This window comes from Panthera onca, chromosome B3, assembly GCF_046562875.1.
Source record: "Panthera onca isolate mPanOnc1 chromosome B3, mPanOnc1 haplotype 2, whole genome shotgun sequence".
NCBI classification, from domain to species: domain Eukaryota; kingdom Metazoa; phylum Chordata; class Mammalia; order Carnivora; family Felidae; genus Panthera; species Panthera onca.
Window position 1 is genome coordinate 37564654 of NC_138344.1, and position 23950 is coordinate 37588603.

Here is a 23950-nt window from a genome sequence, read left to right on the forward strand (position 1 = left end):
AGGGCCCGATGTGGGGCTTGAACTCATGAAGCACGAGATCATGACCTGAGCTGAAGTCGGATGCTCAACCGACTGAGCCACCCAGGCGCCCCGAGAAAAGAGAATCTTAAGCAGGCTCCATGCTCAGCGTGGAGCCTGACAAAAGGCTCGATCCCACCACCGTGGGATCATGACCTGAGCTGAAACCAAGTCACACACTCAACCGACTAAGCCACCCAGGTGCCCCAAAAAGTTGTTTCATTTATAATTTTATTCCTTAAAAAAAATTTTTTTTAACATTGATTCTTGAGAGAGAGAGAGAGAACTGAGTAGGGGAAGAGCAGAGAGAAAGGGAGACAGAGACTCTGAAGTGGACTCTGCAATGTCAGTGCAAAGCCTGACATGGGGCTTGAACCACAAACTGTGAGACCATGACCTGAGCCAAAGTTGGATGCTCAACCAACGGAGCCACCCAGGTGCCCCTATTCATTTTTTTTTTTTTTTTTTTTTAAATCACAGCATTCCATATTCTTTCAAAGACTGAAACTATGGGATCTGGTAGGGATTTATTAATGGTTTGGGTTTTTTTTTAAAGTTTATTTATTTTGAGAGAGAGAGAGCAAGCACGAGCAGGGGAGGGGCAGAGAGAGAAGGGGTGGGGAGAGAAATCCCAAGCAGGCTCTGCACTGTCAACAGAGTCTGATGTGGGACTCGAATCCACGAACCGCATGATCAGGACCTGAGCTGAAATCAAGAGTCGGACGCTTAACTGACTGAGCCACCCAGGTGCCCCAGGATTTATTAATTGTAAAGGTGGCTCACCAATCTCAGCTAACCTGGTAGCGCCAAGAGGGTGATTATGTTTTATGAAAACAGATACGATGACTTCAGGGGTTAATTTTTTTTTTTCACATTACTTAGAAAAATGAGAAAGAATGAATTTTCTTTAAAAACCAAGCAGAACAAACATTAACTATTCTGGTATTTCAATATAAAAAAAATGGTTTGTACTGTTCTGAGGAGGAGATTCAGAGTAACATCTTTTTATTATCAAGATAATATATGAACTGAGAGTAAGATCCAGGTTTCCATCCAACTAATGTGTTTAACGTCATATAAAGACCATGGGGTTGGGGCACCTGGGTGGCTCAGTCGGTTAAGCGTCCGACTTCAGCTCAGGTCATCATCTCAAGGCTCGTGGATTCGAGCCCCATCTCAGGCTCTGCACTGACAGCTTAGAGCCTGGAGCCTGCTTCAGATTCTGTGTCTTTCTCTCTCTCTCTGTTCCTCCCCCACTTGCATTCTGTCTCTCTCTCTCTCTCTCTCAAAAATAAACATTAAAAAAAAAAGACTATGGGAAGTAAAACAGACTAAATAAATCTAGAATCCTCATTAAAAAAAAATGACCTTAAGGTGTTAAAACAAAACTTGGCTCCAAAATGATACTAGATAACCTTCCTGCTTGTTTCTCCACTCACTCTTGAAATGATTGTGGAAACTAATTACAGCATTTGTGCCCCCCAAACTTCCCTTAGTTAAAAGGTAGGAAAAAGGAAAAGGTCTAAGTCAAGTCCAGCTTGGGTCTTTGAAACAGCTCTATGCTTCTAATTTTTATACTTGGTAAATTTATTTCAGAAGAGTTAATAAATTATCTTATGACAGGAATGAACCCAAGTAAACAGAATATAGGTGTATAAGTTCGAAAAAGAATTTCCTGCTAAACCTTTACATTCAGAGATCCATAAGTAAGAGCTGATCACATCAATAATTTAATTCTGATCCAGTGACAAAGCATGTTTGTATTTCTGGAAAAAACAGCCAATCTTATTGACTGACATTTTGGGATACTTGAGGGTTAATTAAATAAGCAATGTGGCAAAGCGGCCAATGTGCTGTAAGGTGTAATTTTTCTGTAGGATTAAACTTCAAAACTCAGCAACTTCACCCTCGAACCAACTAGTTAAGTCAACTAAACAGATAAGTTGGTAGCTCCTGGATAAAATCTAATGCCTTTTAGAAAGACTTAAAAATCAGATCATGACTGGATTGACTTTGTAATTTATGATCTGTTAGGATAAAGCTGTGGAATTAATTCAAGAATTCTACATTACCAAGTACATAAAGATAAAGATGTTGGTTTTAAATGTTATTTTTGCATAAGTTTACTTACCGCCATATAAGCATTTGTTCCAACATACGTCTTGGCTATAGAATTCACCAGCTATGAGACAAAACAGTCTGTTAGAACAATATAAAGATAATGTGGAAATAAAATGGGCAATTATTCCTCATTTAACCTACAATCATCATTTCTATAAATCAACTAAAAATTATGTAAAAGGGAACAAATTTATCTACAAAGGCATTAAAAATGATTAAATCTCTCTTTTCTTTTGAATGTGATTTCCAATTTAAACAAGCACAGCATTACAGTTTATAGCAGATAACCTTAAACAATTCACTTAAGCAGGATGCTTATCGCTTTAGTACCCCAAACCCGCCTGATATAAAAAGTCAATTTGAAGTAGAATTTGAACACACTCATTTTTCAGTCAGATGGCTCAAGATGTGAATGGCGCCCATGCATTGCTAGAATGAAACGGGCACTAAATACGCTGGAGGGATAACAGACTTTGACAACTCATAATACAACGATGACCTTCGCTTTGGTCTTCGTGTTTGGCTGGGAGTAAAGGTGGCTGCAATTCAAATCAACATCACAGCACGCTCGTGGGTCACTATCACCGGGGTTCTCAGGGGAGGCCCAAAATGGAAATTAATTAAAATTTGTGCTGCACATTGTAATGGCCCTCCACTATTGTTCCTCCCAATATTAATTTTTATTGTGGGCCAGTTGGGCTCCCCAGGCACAGCTCCCACTCTGCCCTCCCTTTTGTCTGGTCAAAACGCTTTCATATCAAAGCTGCATCTCAATGAAGTTTGCTATTCGTAAGTAGTAATTACAATATCAGCAGTTTTTACTGTCATTAAACAATGAACAATCATATTCTGATGAAGGAAACTCGCTCGGAGATTAAAAATGAATAACATGCTCCCAGCCGAGGAGAAGATGCAGAGTTCTGTTTGTCTGGCAGCGAGGTGATTTTTCAATCCGAAGAGTAGACTGAAAATAAAAAGTGAATGTTGCAGACAGGAGAGCAGATTGGGAGGAAAAAGAGACCTACCTGAGTGCTAACTCCAAAATCACACAGCTTGACCTGTCCTCTTGTGTTTACTAGCATATTGGAGGGCTTCACATCTAGAAGGGGACCAAAAAAGTCCATATAACTAAGTCTGTATCTACAGTGCATGTTTAAAAAAAGCACACATGCACACCATACCATATTGCAGAAATGACATCATCTGTTCAACCCGGAATTCTAATCACAAATTTAATGCAAAGCATTTTATCTGGAGGCAAAATGTAAGGTCCTAACTCCTTCACTTCCAACCATTTCTGGTTTCTATGGAAGCAAGGGTTTATTTCAAGTGAAAGTCAAATAAAATCTTGGCTTCCAACAACAGTAAATACATCCATCATCCTATCCCCAGGCTTTCAGGAAAAGTAGGTAGATAAGAAAATGTAATCTTGCAAAGAATTTGCACAAAAAGGTTTGGCTTTGCTGTTGATGTGAAACTACTCCTCCCATCTAAGAAGCAGTAAGGCCAACGGGAAGCCAATGAGAAAAAAAATCATTCATATGTTGCTGGTAACGGGACATATCTATATGAAACAATGACAAAATGAATGCACTATTGCTATCTCCTGGTTTTATGTGACAAATGCTACTTCAGATAACATTCAGAAATTGGTCTAAAGGCGAGGGTAGATGTGTGTGCATATATGCACTTACTGATCATGGTTTCATTTCTCCTTCTCTCCCCTTACATCACTTTTGACTGCTGTTATAGTTAACAAAAGAATTGACATAGCTTTTGCCAAGGCAGTAGTCAGATGCTAAATAATAACACAAAGGGTTTCTGTGAAGCATTGTCAGTGACAACAATGAGCCATTTCAGGAATTCCGGGAGCCCACAAAAACCATCCAAGCAGGATAAGAGCACACCACTGTTGACGGTACAGAATAGCACCTGCTTCAACATTTCATCTTCAACTGCGAAAGTGGTCTGGAACAGACAACTTGTTATATTTAATACAGCATACAACCTGCATTACCCCAAAACTGAACAAGAGACTCAACTTTTTATGTAACATTTTTAAAAGACATGTGAGTATTCTCACCCCAAGCCTTCACTTTGCAAAAGAGTACCCTAACAAAGTATCCTGCCAACAGTAGGTACTTAATCCAAACTTCAAGTTCAAACTCAGTAAACAATTACTGAACTCTACTTCCTATGTGACAGGCAATGTGCCAGGCACTTTCTCATACATGTGCTCATTTGGTGTCACTTGGCTGACACTAGAATGTAAATGGCATGAAGGCAGGGACTTTGTTTCTTTTACTGACTACTGTATTCCCAGCCCCTAGAAGAGTTTCTGGCATATAGCAAGTGCTTAATAAATACTTGTTGAATGGATGAGAGAATAAACGAATGGAAACCATAAACACAAAGCATTATTTTATGCTGATGATTCTATTTCAGTGATCAGGGTTAGCTATAGAACATGTCTCTGTCGCATGACCTTCATACAAGACATACTATGTACTATCTTTAGAGGCACTCTATGAAAACAAGTTAGCATGCCTACGGCTGGTATAGGTTCTTTTCCCAACTAGTCTTTCTGCCTCCAACCTTCCTCAATTTGAACATAAATCTTACACACCATCGTATTAAATATCCACTTTTACTACATCATTTCTCTTCTTGGTGAGGAAGTAAAATATTCCCTGACCTCCCCCGCCAGCCTGAATGTGAACTCCTAGTTAGCATAATACATACACATTACAGCACCATTAGACATTCAATAAATGTTTGGTGAACTGAAAGAAATGTTAGACTCCACGTATGCGGGTCTTATTTTCCAAATCCAATTCTCATTACAGGCACTCAACTTAGAATATTTTTCTTTTGGACAACCTACTCTTTTATATATTGACATCTTTAAACCCCTCTTAAGCTGCCACATCAGATGGAGACAGTTAATGAACAAATATTTTGAGCTCCTGGAAGACGGAGCTGCCTGGAAATCATGAGGTATGCCAAAATTAACAAATCTTTAGCTTTAATCAGATACACTTTTGACTTAAGTGGATCAATAGAGAGAGAAACAATAAAACAAGAGAACTGCTAGATTATACTCTAAAAGGCAGGTGTAAATAAGAACTTCATTGCATTTTTCAGCTAAGGACATCATTTTAAACTTACATGCCAGCCTGCTCTATGACTTTTGCACATTCACCTCTCAGCCTAGTTCTCAGGAACACTTTATATGTGAAAGCAGTAAACACCAGTCATCCTCATGTCAAGCTTTGTACTCCACCTGACCATTTTAATCATTGTCTCGATAGAAACAAAACCCTCCATCACCAAGCCTTTGTTCATGCTGCGTGTTCCCCTCTCCCTTCCGCTCCCAAGTTGAGAAATCCTTTCTCGATATGTCCTGACTGAATCTTGCCCATATTTCAACTCAAGAACCCTCTCTCCCTGTTGCCTTGACTACTCAGGTCAACAAAGTCATGGCTTCCTCTGAACTGCTAATGCATTGACTGTCTGTGCCATTTGTTTGGAACTAAGCATGTGACACTGTTTGACTCGTAGTTATTTACCATATTTACTGGTGGAGGTGTCACCACCCCAAGTAAGAAGTTCACAGGGCAGGAAAATGCTTCACACATCCTTGTGTGCATCCCTTCCGACAACAGTGTCTTGATCACTGGTTAATGGCTTGTTAAACAATATACTAAATTTGCTAACTACTCCCCTCACACTAATATCTGGAGACATCACTTGAACACAACAGACTCCTTTAAACAAAACCAATGGATGTAGGATAGGAGGCAGAGGATCTGTGTTTTGGTCTTTCTGGGCCTGCCACAAACTTGGCATGTGCATTTCACCAGGCAGGTGACGTTTTAATTTCTACCACTACAGGGAAATAGTAATAGCCATTCTGCCAATCTTAAAGAACTGTGGGGACTGGATGAGATAATAAATAAACTGCGCCCCCCACCCAAAGGAATGTAAAACTGCTTTTAAACTGTCAAATATTCCATAAATACAAGGTACTATTATCCATTGGTAATCAACCGAACTGTTATACAACAACAAGTGGGGTATTTTGACATATTTAGGAAATAGCTTGTTGTTACTGCAGCAAGTTTTACCTGTATTTGAGTAAATGCTAGCTGAAAGAAGGTAATTCCCAAAGTGTAGTAAGTAGAACTATAAAACCAATTTAATGTTTATGAGGATGCATTCTGGTCAGATCATGTGCACACATTCTTCAACAAGGCTACTGGTCTCTCTGTATTTGTGCTTGCCTATTACAGTCTGTGTTAAACACAGCAACCAAAGTGATCCATTTATTATTTTTTTAATTAAAAAACAATTTTAATGATACTTTTAAAACTAAATCACCCCATGTCACTTCTCTGCCTAAAACCTAAAAGGGCTTCCTACCTCAACACAAAACACGGCCCTACAATCCTCATGATAGTCTCTGAGGCTGTCTCTGAGCTGGTCCCCACTAACTCTGTGCTCATACCCTTCCTATTCCTCTCTCTGCCCAAGCTGCTTCCTTTTACTGGCCTCCTTGCTAGACCTGTTACTGCTTTGGGGCTCTATCTCCCTGGAATACTCTGGTCCCATACATATACATGTGCATAGCTTGCTCCTTCATTTCCTTTAGGTTTTTAACTCACATGTAAAGAAGCCTTCCCCAGTCACCCGGTATGAACAGCAATCTCTTCCCACCCCAGACATATATGTAAATCTGTTTCTCAGTCCCTCCGTCTCGAAGGGAACCTACACAAACACAGAGAGTAGATGTTTGGTCACTACTATACCTAGACTGGTGTCTGGTACTGACAAGAAATGATAGTTGTTGAACAAATGGTGAATGAATGATATCACTACTAAACAGATGGACAAACGTGCCCATCCAGAGAACTTGGCCTGAGAAGGAGCTAATCTTTTCCCACCTAATGGCATATACATTTCACTACTAATGAATACATTTTTAAATGACATTTTTCATTCTGGAAAGAATCCACAGTTGTTCAAAAACACTTATTCAACAAGTATTGACTGACACCTTAACAAATGTCTGATATGGTAAGTGATGTGGAGAGAAAATGAGTCAGACCCTATCTCTGCCCTTCAGGCCAGTGCAGACTGAAGACCTGTTGGTATATTCTTTTACCAAAATAGAGCACATGAGAGTTCAGGATAACCACACTGCTTACGTATAATCTAAATGGGATTCTCCTCCTGAACAACTGGTATGCTTCCTATAATAAAAACAATGATAATTATATAACTAAAGAGCTCCCAAGCTTGGCTGCGCATAAAACCCCCCACAAAACTGAAAAAACAAACAAACAAACAAACCCACAAACAAACCACAAAATTCCAAAACCAACTTTTTTGAGTTTCACCTCAGATCTACTGAATCAGAAATCAATCTAACACAGCCTGGTCTTCAGACCAGCATTTAGAAAAGACTAACATAACTTGCTATATTGCTTCCAACTTATCTGCTATACAGTTAAGAATATCTGAAGAGAAATTTCTTCTCTACTTTTAAAAATCGATTTTATTCATTAAAAAAACAATTTTATTGCAATCATTTTGAACTCTGAGTGTGACAAATGTAAACATCCACGTATCCACACCACAATCAAGATATGAAACATTTATGTCGCCCCAAAAATTTCCCTGAGCCCCTTTATAGTCAACTCCTCTCTGACCCCTGGCAACCACTGACTGGTTACTGTTGTTATAGTTTTGCCTTTTCTACATACATTATAAATCCCATAATATACTGGTTACTGTTTAGATGGTATATCTGTCATTAACATTCAAAGTTGATATGCTGCAGACAGTACACAGTTGGGTCTTGCTTTTTTAACTACATGACAATTTGTGCTTTTAATTGGAAAATTTAGACCATTTACATTTAATGTAATTATTGATATGGTTGAGTTCAACCTTACCATCTCACTATTTGTCCCATCTGTTCTTAGTTTCTTTTTTCTTGTCTCCTTGCTTTTTTTTGGATTATTTGTGTGTGTGTGTGTGCGTGTGTGTGTGTGTGCACGCGCACGTAAAATGAATCCACTGATCTCTACCATGGGCTTATAAGCCAGAGGCTGGCAACCTTTTCTATAAAAAAACATATTTCAGGCTTTGAAGGCCATATGGTTTTTGTTATAACTACTACTCAATTTTGCTATAGTGTAAAAGCAATCATAGGCAAAACATAAACTAATGGGCATGGCTGTGTTCCAATAAAATTTTGTTTATAAAAACAGGCAGTGAGCCAAATAGCCTGCAGGCTAAAGTTTGCCAGCCCCTGTTTGAAGCTTTTTTTTTTTTTTTTACAGCTGCTCTAGAATTTGCAGAATGTTTAACTTCTCACAGTATACTTTCAAGTAATATTTGGATATTTCATTTGTAATGTAAGAACTTACAACAATACTTTCATTTTTTCCTTCCATCCTTTGTGTACTGTTACATATCTTTTTTCTACATGTTATAAGCTCCACAATATACTCTTTATTTTTGCTTTAATCTTTTAAAGACATTTAAAATTGATAAAAAAGTCTTTTATAATATCTACATGTTTACCATTTCTAATGCTATTTATTACTTTGTGTAGGCCTAATCATGCATTTGATACCATTTTTGTTCTGCCTCAATAACTTCAACATTTTTTTATAATGTTGGTCTACTGGCAATAAATAAAAAATTTTCTCTTCTTTTTTGCCTAGAGAAGTCTTATTTGTTAATTTTGAAATGTATATTTAGTAAACAGAACTCTGGATTGATAGGGTTCCCATCCCTAAACATTTTCAGGGTGTCCTTCCATTATCTTCTGGTTTGCATAGCTTCAGACAAGAAGTCTGCTGTCATTCTTATTTTATTTTATTTTTGTTCTACTTGTTTTCTCTGAATTATTTTAAAGATTTTTTAAATCACTGGTTTTTAAATTTTTTATTTTGTTGCATTTTGGTATGGTTTTGTGTTTATCCTGGTTAGGGTTTGTTGAACTTCTTAGATCTATGGGTTTATGGGTTTCATCAAATTTACAAAATCTGGAGTCTATTTTTTCAAATTACTTGTTGTTCCTTTTTTTCCTCTCCTTTCCTTCTGAGACTTGAGACTCCGTTACACATATATCCTAGATTTCCTGATACTGTCACAAAGGTCACTGAGCCTGTGCTAATTTTGGTTTTTTTGGTTTTTTTTTTGGTCTTTTTTGCTCTTTTGTTTTTTTGTTTTTAGTAATTTTGGATAATTTCTGTATTTCTAACATCAAGATCACTGATTGCTTTTTTCTGTGTGTCTAATCCACTGTTAAGTCCATCAAGTGAAATTTCTATTTTAGATATTTATTTTTCATCTCTAGATGCTCCATTTGATTCTTTATGACTTCCATTTCTCTCCTCATAATGCTCATGTTTCCCTTGAGATCCTTGAAAATACTTATAACATTTATAGTAAATGTTCTAAAGTCCTTGTCTGCTCAGTCCATTATCTAAGAGTGTGGGGGTGAGAGGTGCTGTTTACATTAATTTTTTTCCCTCCTGGTTATGATCTTTCATCCATTATCAGAAAAATTCTTTGTTTACCTACTAATTCTTATTCAGATGCCAGATGTTGCGAATCTTATGTTATTAAGATCTGAATTTTGTTGTAGTCCTTTAAAGAGTGTTGGACTTGATAACAGCAGGTAGTTACCTTATTTGCAGATAGCCAGATCATACTGAAGCTTATTTTAGACTCTTTATTCAGGAGAGCCTAGAGTAACCCCTACTGTAGGGTTAGTTTAGCCCCACTATGAAAGCATGACCCTTCTCAAAAGTCTCTCTTGAATGCTTCAATGTATTCAACAATGTCTCCCCACTCTAGCTGATTCAGATTTTAAGAATTCCGAACCTTGTATAAGCTTTGGGAATTGTTTAGCTTATAGTTCCCCAGAAATATTCTTTCCAAGACAGTACTTTGTCTAGCTTTGTAACACTTCACCCTACAAATGCACAGAATATTTGGCTAACAACTTGAGGAGGCCCTAATACAATTTCTTGAGTTCTTTTTCTGCATAATTCCTGCCTCTGTAGGGCTCTGCCCTGTAAATTCTAGCCATTTTGCTTTCTTGACCTCCAAACTCGGCCTCTTCAGCTCTTCAGACCTTTGGGCTCTGTCTAGGTGCCCTCTCCCTAAGCTCCACTCCAGAAATTGCCTCAAGCAGAAAGCTTGGGGGATTATAGAGCTCACTTCATCTGTTCACCTCTTCTCAGGGATCACAGTCCTGCAGTGCTTGTTATCTAATGTCTGAAAACAGATGTTTAATAAATTTTGTCCAGTTTCCTAGTTGTTTTTGGTGGACAGTTAAGTCCCATAGCAGTGATTCCTTCCTGGGCAGAAGTGGGAACATCTCTTTATTTAAAAATTCTTGTCTTTTCATCTTTTGTTCATTGTTTTGACCTGATGTTGTAAGTTGTCTTAATTTTTTTTTGTTTGTTTGTTTGAGACAGAGAGAGTGTGTGAGTGGGGGAGAGGGCAGTGGGAGAGAGAATCTTAAGCAAGCTCCATGCTCAGCACACAGCCCAACAGAGGGCTTGATCCCGTAACCATGGGATCATGATCTGAGCCAAAAATCGAGTTTTGGACACTCAACTGAATGAGCCACCCAAGATCAAGAGTCACATGCTCTTCTGACTGACCCAGCCGGCTGCCCCTCAAAGCTGTTTTTGAAATAAGGAGGGTATAATATTAGGGCTTTATTTAGTTAGGCTGAATCTTAATTCATGTGGCAGAATTCGAAACAAATGTAATCTCTTTTAAATGTTGGAATGAGGATCGCTCCTTCAATTTAAGGTTCACTTCAGCCGAATAAGATATTCCACCTTGTATCTGAGGTATCAACAATCCTAGTATACAGCCACTGAACATATTACTTCCAACTTAACACTTAAAACATATGAATTCAGCAACTCTCAAAAACAGCTCCTGGAATACTGAAGTGATGTTTTCAACCTCATTCCAAGCCATAAACATGACAGATTAGGCAGAGAGCTTCTTTTAAGTAAGTAGTTATATCTATGCTTATTAAACATTTTGTAATGTTTATTTTTGAGAGAGAGAAACAGAGCATGAGCAGGGGAGGGGCAGAGAGAGGGAGACACAGAATCCAAAGCAGTCTCCAGGTTCTAGCTAGCCATCAGCACAGAGCCCAGCACAGGCTTGAACTCATGAACCGTGAGATCATGACCCGAGCTGAAGTCAGACGCTTAACCGACTAAGTCATACAAGCGCCCCTCTATGCATATTTTAATGTAGTCTCAAGTTATAAGAAACAAACAGCAATTGAAAGCATACAGTTTTTTATTCAGCTCACTTAAAAACACCATAGCCTTTCTTCTGTAAGCAAAGCACAGAAAAGACAAGTCATTAAAGTGAGTGATTATAAATGGCAATCATCAGGGCAGATGTAAGTCATTTTGGTTTAATCAGGCCATTAATTATTAGGGTTTATCAATTAGTTTTATTGAAGGCAAGGGAGCTTAAATGAATAGTAGAGCATTGATTTTAACTGAGACATTTTCTCAAAGAAAATACAAATGAAGTGTGTAAAATTACAGGTCCTTTTCATACCACTAAAAAGAAATAAGCTTCAGGGCGCCTGCGTGGCTCAGTTGGTTAAGTGTCCAACTCTTAATTTCGTCTCAGGTCATGATCTCAGGGTTCATGGGTTTGAGCCCTACGTCAGGCTCTGTGCTGTCAGATTCTCCAATAGAGCATCTGGGATTCTTCTCTCCCTCTCTCTCTGCCCCTCCCCTGCTTCCACACTCTCTCTCTCTCTCTCACAAATAAATAAATAAACATTAAAAAAAAAGAGAAATAAGCTTCATCTATTGTAAAACAAAAGGCTTTGGTGAAAAACCAAATTAACTCTAATTCTCTTTGCTTTACATATAAAGTATGTTCCCTAACTTGCAGCAGTCTGATTTTATCTTGGCCAAGAGTTCAACATTGTGTTGGAGAAACTGAGATAAAGGTACAATGCAGGGGCGCCTGGGTAGCTCAGTCAGTTGAGTTTCCAACTCTTGGTTTCAGCTCAGGTCACGATCTCGCAGTTTGTGGATTCAATCCCCATGTCGGGTTCCATGCTGTCAGCAAGGAGACTGCTTGGGATTCTCTCTCTCCTTTTCTTTCTGCCCCTCCCCTACTCGCTCGCTCTCTCCCTCTCTAAAAATAAATCAAGTTAAAAAAAAAGGTACAACGCAAAGTGACTCATTTTAAAAATCAGGTTATTTCTTATCTTCTTTCATTTTAGAAAAAAATTTAGTCATTTTATGCAGATAGACTTTTATGGGAATCAGAATAGATTTCTATTGGTCAGACCCTCTCAGACAAGATGACATGGAAAGTGTGTGTGCGCACGTGCACATACATTCGTTCATGTGAGTATGATATACAAGATCATGGGTGACATATGATCTGCCTACACTGACAAGGTTGTTATGAAAACCGAGTGAGACCATGGGCTTAGCAGTGCCCATCGCAGAGCTGGAGCTCAACAAATTGCCAAATAAATGAAAAGAATGGGAGAAACATTTTGTAAACTTGAATGCACTTTGTATACCACTTGTAGAGTTGGTAATGACAATGACTCTCACCCTAGAAAGTCAGGAAGTGGATTATCTAATACACTGAACCAGATGCAGTGCTAAATAAAGTTCACTCTCATTATACAAGCTCTACCTGAAGACAGGCTCCACCAGGATGGCCAGTGCTGTTCAGGGGAGATCACAGAAGAGTTAACAATCACAACACGTGTCTCTTGTCACAATATATGCCCACTCCTTCAGTGAGATTTCACAGTAAGCTGGGCTAGTTATTGATGATGTACTGAATATCTGAGCTGCAGCAGGGACATCCCACATAAATAATAGCCAGTTATGATGCAGTTCTATTTCATAATTTGAAGTGCTTAGCAGATTACTAGAAAGATATCAAGGAGTGAGAAGAATCAAAGAATTTACAAACAGGGTCTCATGTTATGCAGAAGATAGCAGTAGACAGTTTTCTACAGGAGCCTATAATTGAATAAAAATCAGCCTTAAAGTGTTTAAAAATTAAACACAAACTTACCATATAACCCTTGTGGTCACTTTCCTACTCCATATTTAACAAAATATGAGACATCAGTTAACTATACTGATCAAGAGTAAAATGGTTACATCTTCTCAAAACTGGTATGTACCAGATAACCTGATTCACTGTGATTACAAATATTTAAAGAAAAATACTAACCACCCCCCCATATCTACTCAAGAGATATGAAAACAGAATCAAATAGACTATGAATGGAATATGAATAGAAGATTTATGAATAGAAGCATTATCATAACAGCCCCAAACTTAGACACAAACCAAATGTCTATTAGCAAATGGATGAATAAAATGTGATCTATCCAGAAAATGGATTATTACAAAGGAACGGGCGACACACTGTACAACATGGTGAACCTCAAAAACATTATTTATTGAAAAAAAATTTTTTTTAACGTTTATTTATTTTTGAGACAGAGAGAGACAGAGCATGAACAGGGGAGGGGCAGAGAGAGAGTGAGACACAGAATCGGAAGCAGGCTCCAGGCTCCGAGCCATCAGCCCAGAGCCTGACGCGGGGCTCAAACTCACAGACCGCGAGATCGTGACCTGAGCTGAAGTTGGACGCTTAACTGACTGACCCACCCAGACGCCCCTCAAAAACATTATATTAACGGAAAGAAGTGAAATAGAAAAGATTCTTTTCTAATTGGGAGTTCTTTTTTTTTTTTTTAAGTTTATTTATTATTTATTTTGAGAGAGACAGAGAGTGTGAGTAGGGGAGGGGCAGAGAGAAAGGGAGACAGAGAATCCCAAGTAGGCTCCTCACTATCAGCCCAGAACCTGATATGGGGCTCAAACTCACAAAACTGTGAGATCAGGACCTGAGCTGAAACCAAGAGTCAGACGCCTAACTGACTGAGCCACCCAGGCGCCCTGAGATAGAAAATATTTTTTATTGAGGTGTCTGGCTGGCTCATTCAATAGAGCATGCACTCTTGATCTCAGGGTTGTGACTTCAGGCCCCATGTTGAGGATAGAGTTTACTTAAAAAAAAAAAAAAAGAATGAGTGAATGAATGAATGAATGAATGAAAGGAAAGGAAGGAAAGGAAGGAAAGAAAGAAAATATTTTATACTGTATGATTCTGTTTATATAAAATGTCCAGAAAAGGCAAATCAATAAAGTGAGAAAATAGATTAGTAGCTCCCTGGGGATGGGAGCGGGGACTGCAAATAGGCATGAGGACTTTTTTGGGGGCGATGGAAATGTTCTAAAATGGATTATGGGAATAGCTGCACAATTCTGTCACTTCTTAAAAACCCCTGAATCATACACTTAAAATGGGTGCATTTTATGATATACAGGCTACCTACCAATAAAACTTAAAAAAATCAGCCTTAAAACACAATTTGACTTATTCTCCATAGTGTCTCAGGTGCTTTGTGGCCACCGGGGTCACTTTCCTACTCTACTTATAACTAGATATGAAACACATAGTTAGTTAAACCGACCATATGCTAAATACAAAATGGCAAAACTGATATGCACTAGAAGGCCTGATTGTGGCTATCAATATTTAAAGACACTCATTTTTAGGTGTCACTTCTGCGTGTTTAAGACTATTCCCCCCAAATGACTAAGGCTTTGTATACAAAATGTGAAAACAACTGGTTCAAACATGAAAAATTTGGTCAACCAACCATAGTTGCCTCAATAACCTCCAGAAACTGCTTTGATTTTCAGGCTGGACTGGCTCATTTTTTTTTTCACTGAATTGACCAAACTGACTGTGGAAATTGGTATCATGTTGAGACAACCCATGTTGCCACCCATAACCGCCTCATGCAAGAAACTGTATCTTGACTCATGCTGCATCAATTAGCCATTAAACAATCCACACAAACAGCGTCAAGCTGAAGCTTGCTAATAAAGCTCGGAGCCCACAGGAGCATGGGCTTTCTGCGGCTCTTCACAAAAGCCCCCACCGCCCACAGCCCAGCCCCCGCTCCCAACACAATCAGGGGTCAGAGCGGGGAGGCTACCCTCCGTCAGGATATGGCTGGGTGACGAAGGGGCTGCTCAAAATAGATAAATAAGAGCGCTTTCACTAAACTACAGTTGGAGTTACCCAAGGAGCTTTGTACAGGGATCTACACGTCGATATCCTGGTAAGATTAGCTCCAAAGAAAACCTTGGCTTTGTCGATGCTACCACATGTTTTCTCTTGTCAGAAAAGGAAAGTCACGCAAATTGAGGATTCCCTTCTTGCTGTGATCTATTCATATCAAGGGCTGATGGTATTCTACTTCTGTTCCCTCTTGGACTCCATTTTGTTTGATGCTTAAAATATTTAATTTGCTCCGTGCTTTCCCGGGTAAGCCTCACTGGACGCTTCTAGAAATAGGCACGGGACAATTCTTAAAGGAACATGAGCTCAGTTTTAAAATGTGGCATGTGGCTCTGTGGTGGGATGACAATGAAAGCAGAAATAAACTTCCCTGCAACTTTTCCCTCTATAAAGCAATTACACGGTTTTGCCTGCATGCCAGGAAGCCGCTCTCAGTTTACCAGGAGCCAGAGGACACATTAGCAGGTCTCCCCTCCTGGTAACCCCTCCTAGCACTGTGGCAGGGTACTGCGGCAAAAGCCTCTTACATTATGTTTCATTGTCTCATGAAAAGACAACAACTAATATATTTACCTCGTTATTTCTTGGGGACTACATTCTAATGAATGAGAACAGCAGGTACAATTAGATATAGACTATGCTGACAGTCTGCATTACAAATTCATCTGTGCACAACAGGGACACACATAAGAGAAAACCACAATGCAATATAAAAGTTATTCTAATCACTCCATCATGTAATAAAGGGTTGGTCATCCAAATATTCTTGTAAAGCCTTAAATAAAATTAAGCAGCATAATTAGCTGCGCGAAACGACAGTTATCATCTAGAGTCTCATGATTCAGTTCAGAAAGGAGGCAACAAACCTGGTTTTCTCCTTCACTTACGAGAAAGGCAAAAGACAAACAGCTGATACAAGGCTGATACCAACGGCAAAATGGCTTCTGCCTTCCCTCAATCTTTTCACAGTAAGTAAAGGAGGCTCCCTTCCAGCAAAGTGGATTTTTTTTTTTAATGTTTATTTATTTTTGAGAGACACAGAGAGAGAGGGAGAGAGAGAGGGGCTGAGCATGAGTGGGGGAGGGGCAGAGAGCGAGAGGGAGACATAGCATGTGATGCAGGCGCCAGGCTCTGAGCTGTTAGCACAGAGCCTGAAGCAGGGCTTGAACCCATGAACCTTGAGATCATGACCTGAGCCGAAGTTGGACGCTTAACTGACTGAGCCACCCAGGTGCCCCCCAACATATATTTTAGATTCCTACCTGGCAATATGTACATATTCAGGTCAGTGTGTGGGAAACACCAGGTGTGGAGGAACAAGTTCCTGGGAGTCAGAAGGGACATATATTCTGCCCCAGCCCTGGAAGAACCTACTTGTCCAAGTCTAAGACACCACAAATTGTTAAGACTCCTACTAACTATGAAGGCTTCTCAGTGAAAAAGGAAAATTACATTAAATGCATAAATAAAAGGTAAGATGCATTTTCATTGCAGATTTGGAGCAGCATGTCTATAAGATCAACTCTGGTAAACTGTTCAAAAGAAATAAAAACTCCAACAGCTAATACTTCTTTGGCACTTACTGTATGCCCAGCACGGAGTTAAATGCATTATCGTCATACGCATTATTAACTCATTTAGTTCTCATTATAACTGATGAGATAAATATCATTAGCCCCAATATATAGATGAGTAAATTGAGGCTCAAATTAATGAAATTACTTGCCCAAGGCCACACAATTAGAGTCTCCAATCCTAAGTCTTAAGCCTTAACAAACTGCACTATATTTACAAGATCAACCTCATCTGAATGTATAGGTTGGCCTATTATTCCAGCTTTGGCACTGAAGAGCTGACCGATCTTCAGAGGTTTTATTTCAGTCTTTTCCACTTCTTACAGAAAAGAAGATTAGGAGGAAAGTTTGGGGAAGTTTCTAACTATTCTCTCACATAACCTCTTGCTGTTTTCCTCGTGAAGCAGTTATTTGAACCATACAATAGCTGTTATGTCCCAGACATAAGGCTATGGCCTCTTTGAGGAACTGACCCAAGGTCACGTAGCAAAGTTGAATGAAGAGGCAGAAGCAGAATTTAAACCCGGGTCTGACCCTAAAACTAGAGCTCTTCCATTAGACCACCAACTACTGATTGCCCTTTTTATGGCTAGATTATTTAGCCTTATGGAGCCTCAGTTTCCTCATCTAAAAATGGGGATACAATGATACTTTTCTTGCAAGGTTATCATGAAGCCTGAATGAAATAACATACACAAAAGGTCTAATACAGTAGTGCATGGAAGGCATTCAATGAATGATAACAATTACTGTTGCATGCAGTCTAGAGGAAACTTAATACTCCAACAGCAAAATAATGGATTTGATTTCCATGGTGCTGATCACTTCAAACTATGTCTTGGAGCAAAGAACAGACGTGAAGAGGTCTTCTAACTGCTAAACATTCTGGCAGAATGTTCTATCTTAGGACAAATCTCTTACTTTAATAATAGAAAGGGCAACAAAGGATAACTTTCCATGAAATCCCATAAAACTGTAGTATAATTTTTTCTCTTAGAAAAAATTCTAGGAGAAAAACATTATTCCCAGAAAGACATGATTCAATTCATTCATCTAATAAACATGCACTGGCACACAATCAGTATCATAAATTAACTGTGGCCTCCAACCTCTAACCAAAGAAAGGACCATGACACAGGTGTTCTCCTTCTCCCTCTGATAAGCGCCTAAACTTCGTGGTCTGCCTAGGAGACAAAGTGATGATCAGAGCTGAGGGGCTTGGTGAACCAAACATTCATCAAAACCACATACAGAGTACCCTGCTGGGTGGTTGGACAGGGCTCACTGTAAAACCCAGGGGCTCACGTTAGGGTACTATAAAAACCTGTGAGTCAAAACACACAATGATCACATAATCTACTTTAAACCCCAACCCTCCAGCAAGGGAGAAGGATTTTAGGGGAGGTGACAGGGCATAATGACCCTCTCCCACTTGTTTTCCTTCCCTGTGTGCCACATATCTCTTCTCTCTCCTCTAAGGCTTCCAAAGATACTCATTTCAGAACGGGAGGGCAAGGTGGCCTGCATGATTTCCCTGGGTTCTTCATCTTTTTTGATATGTCCTAAAAGGAATGACTATGCTATGATAAATCCTATCACAGATGTAGAGGAGAAAGAAAAACTAAGCCCTCTCAGATTAAGTAGACTACCCAAAAGGCAACTACAATTTTTTTTTAAATTAAGCTTTTTATTTTGAGAAAATTATAAACTCACATGCAGTTCAAGACATAATAGAGACATCCTGTATTCCCTCTGTCCATGGTAACATCTTGTAAAACTACACTACAATATCATAAACAGGGTATTGACACTGATAGAGTCAAGATAGACAACGTGCCCAACACCACACCCTTTTACAGCCACACCCACTTCCCTCTGGCTCCCGAACCCTCTCGTTAGCTCCTGGAAACCACTAATCTACTCTCCATTTCTATAATTTTGTCGCTTAAAAAATATGAAAATAGAATCATATAGTATGCAATATTTTGTGCCTGGCTTTTTTTCACTCAGCATAATTCTATGGAAAGTCATCCAGGTTATATATACCAACAGCTCAGTCCTTCTCATTGCTGAGTAATATTATACAGTATAAATGTACCACAGGTTGTTTCATTATTCACTCACTAGAGGACACATGGGTTGTTTCCAGTTTTGGGCTACTGTGAACAAAGCTGCTATCAACATTTGTGTACAGGTTTTTGTGTGAACCCAAGTCTTCATTTCTTTGGGACAAAGAGTCCCAAAAGGACTCGGGAGTGCAAATGCTGGGTTGTATGTAGTTGCATGCTTAAATTTTTAAGACATGCCAAACTGTTTTCCCCTGGGCTATATCACTTTATATTCCTGTCAGCAATTTAAATTTTCTACACTTTGGTAGGTATGTAGTAATATTTTGTTGCGGTTTTAATTTGGCTAATGATGCTGAACATCCTTTCATGTGCTTATCTGCCATTTGTATATCCTCTGCAGTGGAATGTCTCTTCATGTCTTTTTACTGTTGAGTTTTCAGAGTTCTTTATATATTCTAGACACATACTCTTTTATAAGAACACTTTTAAGTAATGCCATATGGGGTTTCTTGTCTTTTGAAGATCGTTACCACAAATACAGAAATCCCCAGCGATTACTGGAGGCAAGGAGAATGAATGACCAATGTGGGGAAGGAGGCTGAATTTCTAGAAGCGTTCATTCGTGTGGATAGTAAGAGCTAGAGAAAAACCAACAACCCACAGTCGTTAAACTAGTTTGTTTACCTCAGTTAATGGGCTAAGTCTATTTTTTTTTTTCAAAAACACAAATGTTTGTGAGTTATGATCTACTACAGCACTGGCATGTGATTGATATTTACGTTTAAAGGACAGTATTCACAGGATTGAAAAACAGGAGCCACGGCAACTGTGCTTCCATCACTAGCACTTGCTTAACATAAATGCCCCTTCCAGACACATTTGACTGAAACAGTCACAGAGCTCAGGGCAAGAGCCCCCACACCTCAGTTCTCTCATTCTCTCATGTTGCAACATAAAACCAATGGAAGGACGATTCCTTTCTAAATGACTTGGGTTGCCCAAACACTAACCAACTCTTAAAACAAAAACAAAAACAAAAACAAAAACAAAAACTGTGGCTGCTCCTCCTGATGGCAAAAATATGGCTTAGATTAAAAACTCACTATAACCTATGGGTAAGCACACAATGAGTTACATCTCTACTAAAGAGGTTGTTACGAAAATTCTGTGCACATTTTTCATAAGTTACTTAAAATTAACCAGGTTCATTTTCTATTGAAGGCAATGCTTTCCAACAGTCCTTTCCCTAATCACTTTTTCCAGCAAATGATCATTCCCTAATTAGTTTTTGCCAAAATCCCAACTTTTGATAGACACTAAGGTATTGTTTTAACACTGCCACTTTGACAACAAAATTTATTTCCTGAGGGATTCAAAGGTCTTACTTCTATCATCCATTCCTCTTCTCTTGTTTAATAAACATAATAAAACAATTTTGGAACATAATACAAATACTACTGTAGCACTTTTTAAATCTTAAAATTTATACTGATCTCATTTAATAGGCATTCACAAATATATACAGCATTTACCTGCCTACACTCTTGGATTATCAGCCTGCAGTTCTCTTGCACGTTCCTTCCTTAAAAAAGAATGCCCTTGCACGAGACCTTCTTGTACCTTTTTTGGCAAGTTCCTATGGATCTACAATTATTTCAAAATAAAAAGATTTAAAAAAATGCCCTTGCTTTCCATCCAAGTTGTGTATCAACATGTTCTTTTTATAATTCTATGTTAATGAAAATACTTTATTTCAGTATACTCTATAGTGTAAAAACCCTTTCCCCTTAAAGACGTCTTTTGATTTTACTACACAAGTCTGGTTTAGAAAGCAACCATTGTCTTAGCTACGCCACATGTGTTAATTTTCAATTATTTGTTTGCATTTCAGTCTCTTATCTTCATTTCTAAAATATTTCATATTTCCTAGAATTCCCCACTTTGAAGGAACACAAAACAGTTTATACATATCAAGCACTTCAGGCAGTATCTGGTACAGAGTAATGCTTAATAAATATTCATTATTATATACTATCACTACTACTATTGTTATTTTCATAGCATAATCTACTCTTGGGGAATTACCAATCTTTTTCTTTCTTGTCACATACACCTCTCTGATTTGCCTTGTTCCCTTACCTTGCTAGCATGTCATAGTTCCGTCTTTCCTGGATTGCAGAATCCAAGATCCTAGTGCTTGAAGGAACTTGAGTGATCACCTAGCCATCCCCTCAACGTATATATGAGGAAACTGAGGCACAGAGAGGAGAGACCTGCCTTTATAGGGTCACACAATGAGGCAGTCAATCAGTGTGACCGAATTGAAAATTCAAACAAAGCTTTTTACTCCTTCCTAGAAATTAAGCTTTTTACATTTTTTTTATGTTTATTTATTTTTGAGACAGAGAGAAACAGCACGGGTGGGGTAGGGGCAGAGACAGAGGGAGACACAGAATCCGAAGCAGGCTCCAGGCTCTGAGCTGACAGCACAGAGCCCAACACGGGGCTCGAACCCACCAACTGCGAGATCATGACCTGTGCCGAAGTCGAACGCTCAACCGACTGAACCACCCAGGCGCCCCTAGAAATTAAGCTTTTTAAATTGTCCAAGTCAGGCCAAGTCAGTGCTGCACCCTGTAGTTCTTTACTAATATCCAAGGGAACAAAATGGCTGAACTAACGAAAGGAAATTTTGTCCAATTTCCGGATGCTCTCAATTGCTGGCCAATGACAGCAGGAACTTTTACATTTCTCTCTCTCTTTCTGACATTGCAAATGTCCTTTAAATCATGAGGGATTTTTTTTGCCCAACTTACTGATTTGCTAGACCAAACCTAGGTAGGGTTGTTCAAGAATGATGAGGTATGGTAATAATGACAGAATCCCCAAGACCCTTTGAAAGAAAGGTTTGTCTTTTTGATAGGGGAAACTTCTTTCTCAAGTACAGCTTCTACCACACTGCTAAGAAGAGACTTCCTTCTTTCTCTCTTTTTTTTCTTTACAGCCTGAGATACTATGGTAAAATTCACTCTTTCTGGGCATATAGGTCTATGTGTTCTAACAAATGCTACAGTTGTGTAAACCACCAGTGAAATCAAGATATAGAACATTTCTAACACTCCCCCAAATTCCCTCATAGCTTTATAGTCAACCCATGCTCTACCCCTTGGCAACCACCTATGCATTTTCTATCCACATAGTTTTGCCTTTTCCAAAATGTCATATAAGTGGACTACACAACAGGCAGCCGATTGAGCCTGGCTTCTTTCACTCAGCAGAAAGTATGTGATACCCATCCATGTTGCTGCATATATCAGTAGTTTGTTCCCTCTAATTACTGACTGGTATCCCACTGTCCAGATTAACTACAGCTTGTTTGTTCATTCACTGTCTAGAAGTCATCTGAACTGTTTCCAGTTTGGGGGGTCATGAATAAAAGCCACCAGGAGTGGGGCTGCTGGCTCATGTTGCAGGAGAGCGCCAAGCCGCTTCCCATTTCGTAGTTCCACTGGCAACGCAAGAGAGTTTCAGCTGCTGCTGTATTCTTGTCAGCACTTATATTATCAGTTTTTTCTTTAATTTTAATGAAGGGCTCCCTTTTAGAAAAAAGTAGCAGTAAACATTTTTTAGCACTCTGAACAACCACTGAAACTTCAAGCAACCTTTCTTGACTCCTTTCTTTCTCTTAACACCGACAAGCAATCTGTTGGGAAATTCTGTCGATTCCACCCTTAGAATATATCCAGAATCTGACCACTTCTACCCATCTTCACAACTGTCTCCCTGGTCTAAGCCCCTGTGACCCACCTGGATTATGCAACTGTTCCTAACGGCTGCTTCTGCCCTCGGCCGCAGACACAATGGCTTCCTCGCTGTTCTGTGAACACTCCAGACGCATCCCACCCGGTGTCTTCTGCTCTAACTTCCTCCATCAACCTACTTGACTAGCTCCTCTCCTCCTTCAAGCCTCTGCTGCTGTCTCATCTTCTCTATGAGGCCTACCTGGTCAACACTGCAACCTACCCTTGGCCTGCCCCAAGCCTGATCTCCTTTTTCTTTTCTCCATGTTAGTAAGCACCTTCTAACACTCTGTATTTTTTCTTACATTTATTTTTCATGGATTCTTTCCCAAGCCTGCCCCATCCCTGCTAGAATGCGTTCCACAAGTATAGAAATCTTTCATTTTTTATATTGATGTATTCCAAGTACTTAGAGCAGTGCCTGGAGCATAGTAGGTATTAAATAAATAGTTGCTAGATGAACGAACTAACAACATGACTTTGGCATCTGAGGTAGCACCAATTGGAAGATCTGTGTGAGGCCAGATTTATCAAAAGTAAAGACAGGGGTAGAAGAGAACATTTCTAACATGCACGCTGGAAACACAAGACTTAGTGTCTCCAAATAAAAATCTGTTCACATAGCATTTGCCTTCAGAATAACATTAAAAAATTAAAAAATATATAAGTAATATAAAAAATATTAAAAAGCTCTCCTACTAGAGAAAACAGTTCATATATACAAAAAATGTCTTGGGACATCAACAACCTAGGTTTTTTTTCTTTCTATAAACTTCCCCATCTGAATAAGATTGCCCCAGCCTGATTGCCAATTTTATTTTCTTAATCTAAGCTCTATTCTCATTACCCTTCCGTTTCTATTTTTTATCCTCAGGGAAAGAGAGAGCAGTTACTGCCAGGGCATTCTCACATCTTCCAAAGAAATGGCATAGGTGTTAATCTTGTATTTATGTTTGATGTGGGTAATGATGGCTATGACTGGAGCTGCAGCTTTATTAATATGCAGGGCTCTCACCTCATTAGTGGCGATGTATGTTTTGAAGTTAAGCTGCAATGTTTGCTGTAATGTCAAATCTGGTCTACCAGACTTTCTCACTGTTCATTTTCTTTGTTTTTACCCAGTCAGTACACGTTATGCTTATGGGACTCACACAT

General features: G+C 39.0%; 1 protein-coding gene across 14 annotated transcripts in view; it reads right to left on the reverse strand.

The window, feature by feature from the left end:
- MAP2K5 (mitogen-activated protein kinase kinase 5) overlaps nucleotides 1-23950 on the reverse strand; it is a 270908-nt gene that overhangs the window by 116332 nt on the left and 130626 nt on the right. For all 14 annotated transcript variants that reach the window (XM_078448784.2, XM_078448783.2, XM_078448782.2 and 11 more), the window contains exons 14-15: nucleotides 3165-3238; nucleotides 2150-2200 (exon numbers count right to left, since the gene is read on the reverse strand). In XM_078448784.2, coding sequence (XP_078304910.1) covers nucleotides 2150-2200; nucleotides 3165-3238 — 125 coding nt within the window. The remainder of the gene's footprint in view (nucleotides 1-2149; nucleotides 2201-3164; nucleotides 3239-23950) is intronic.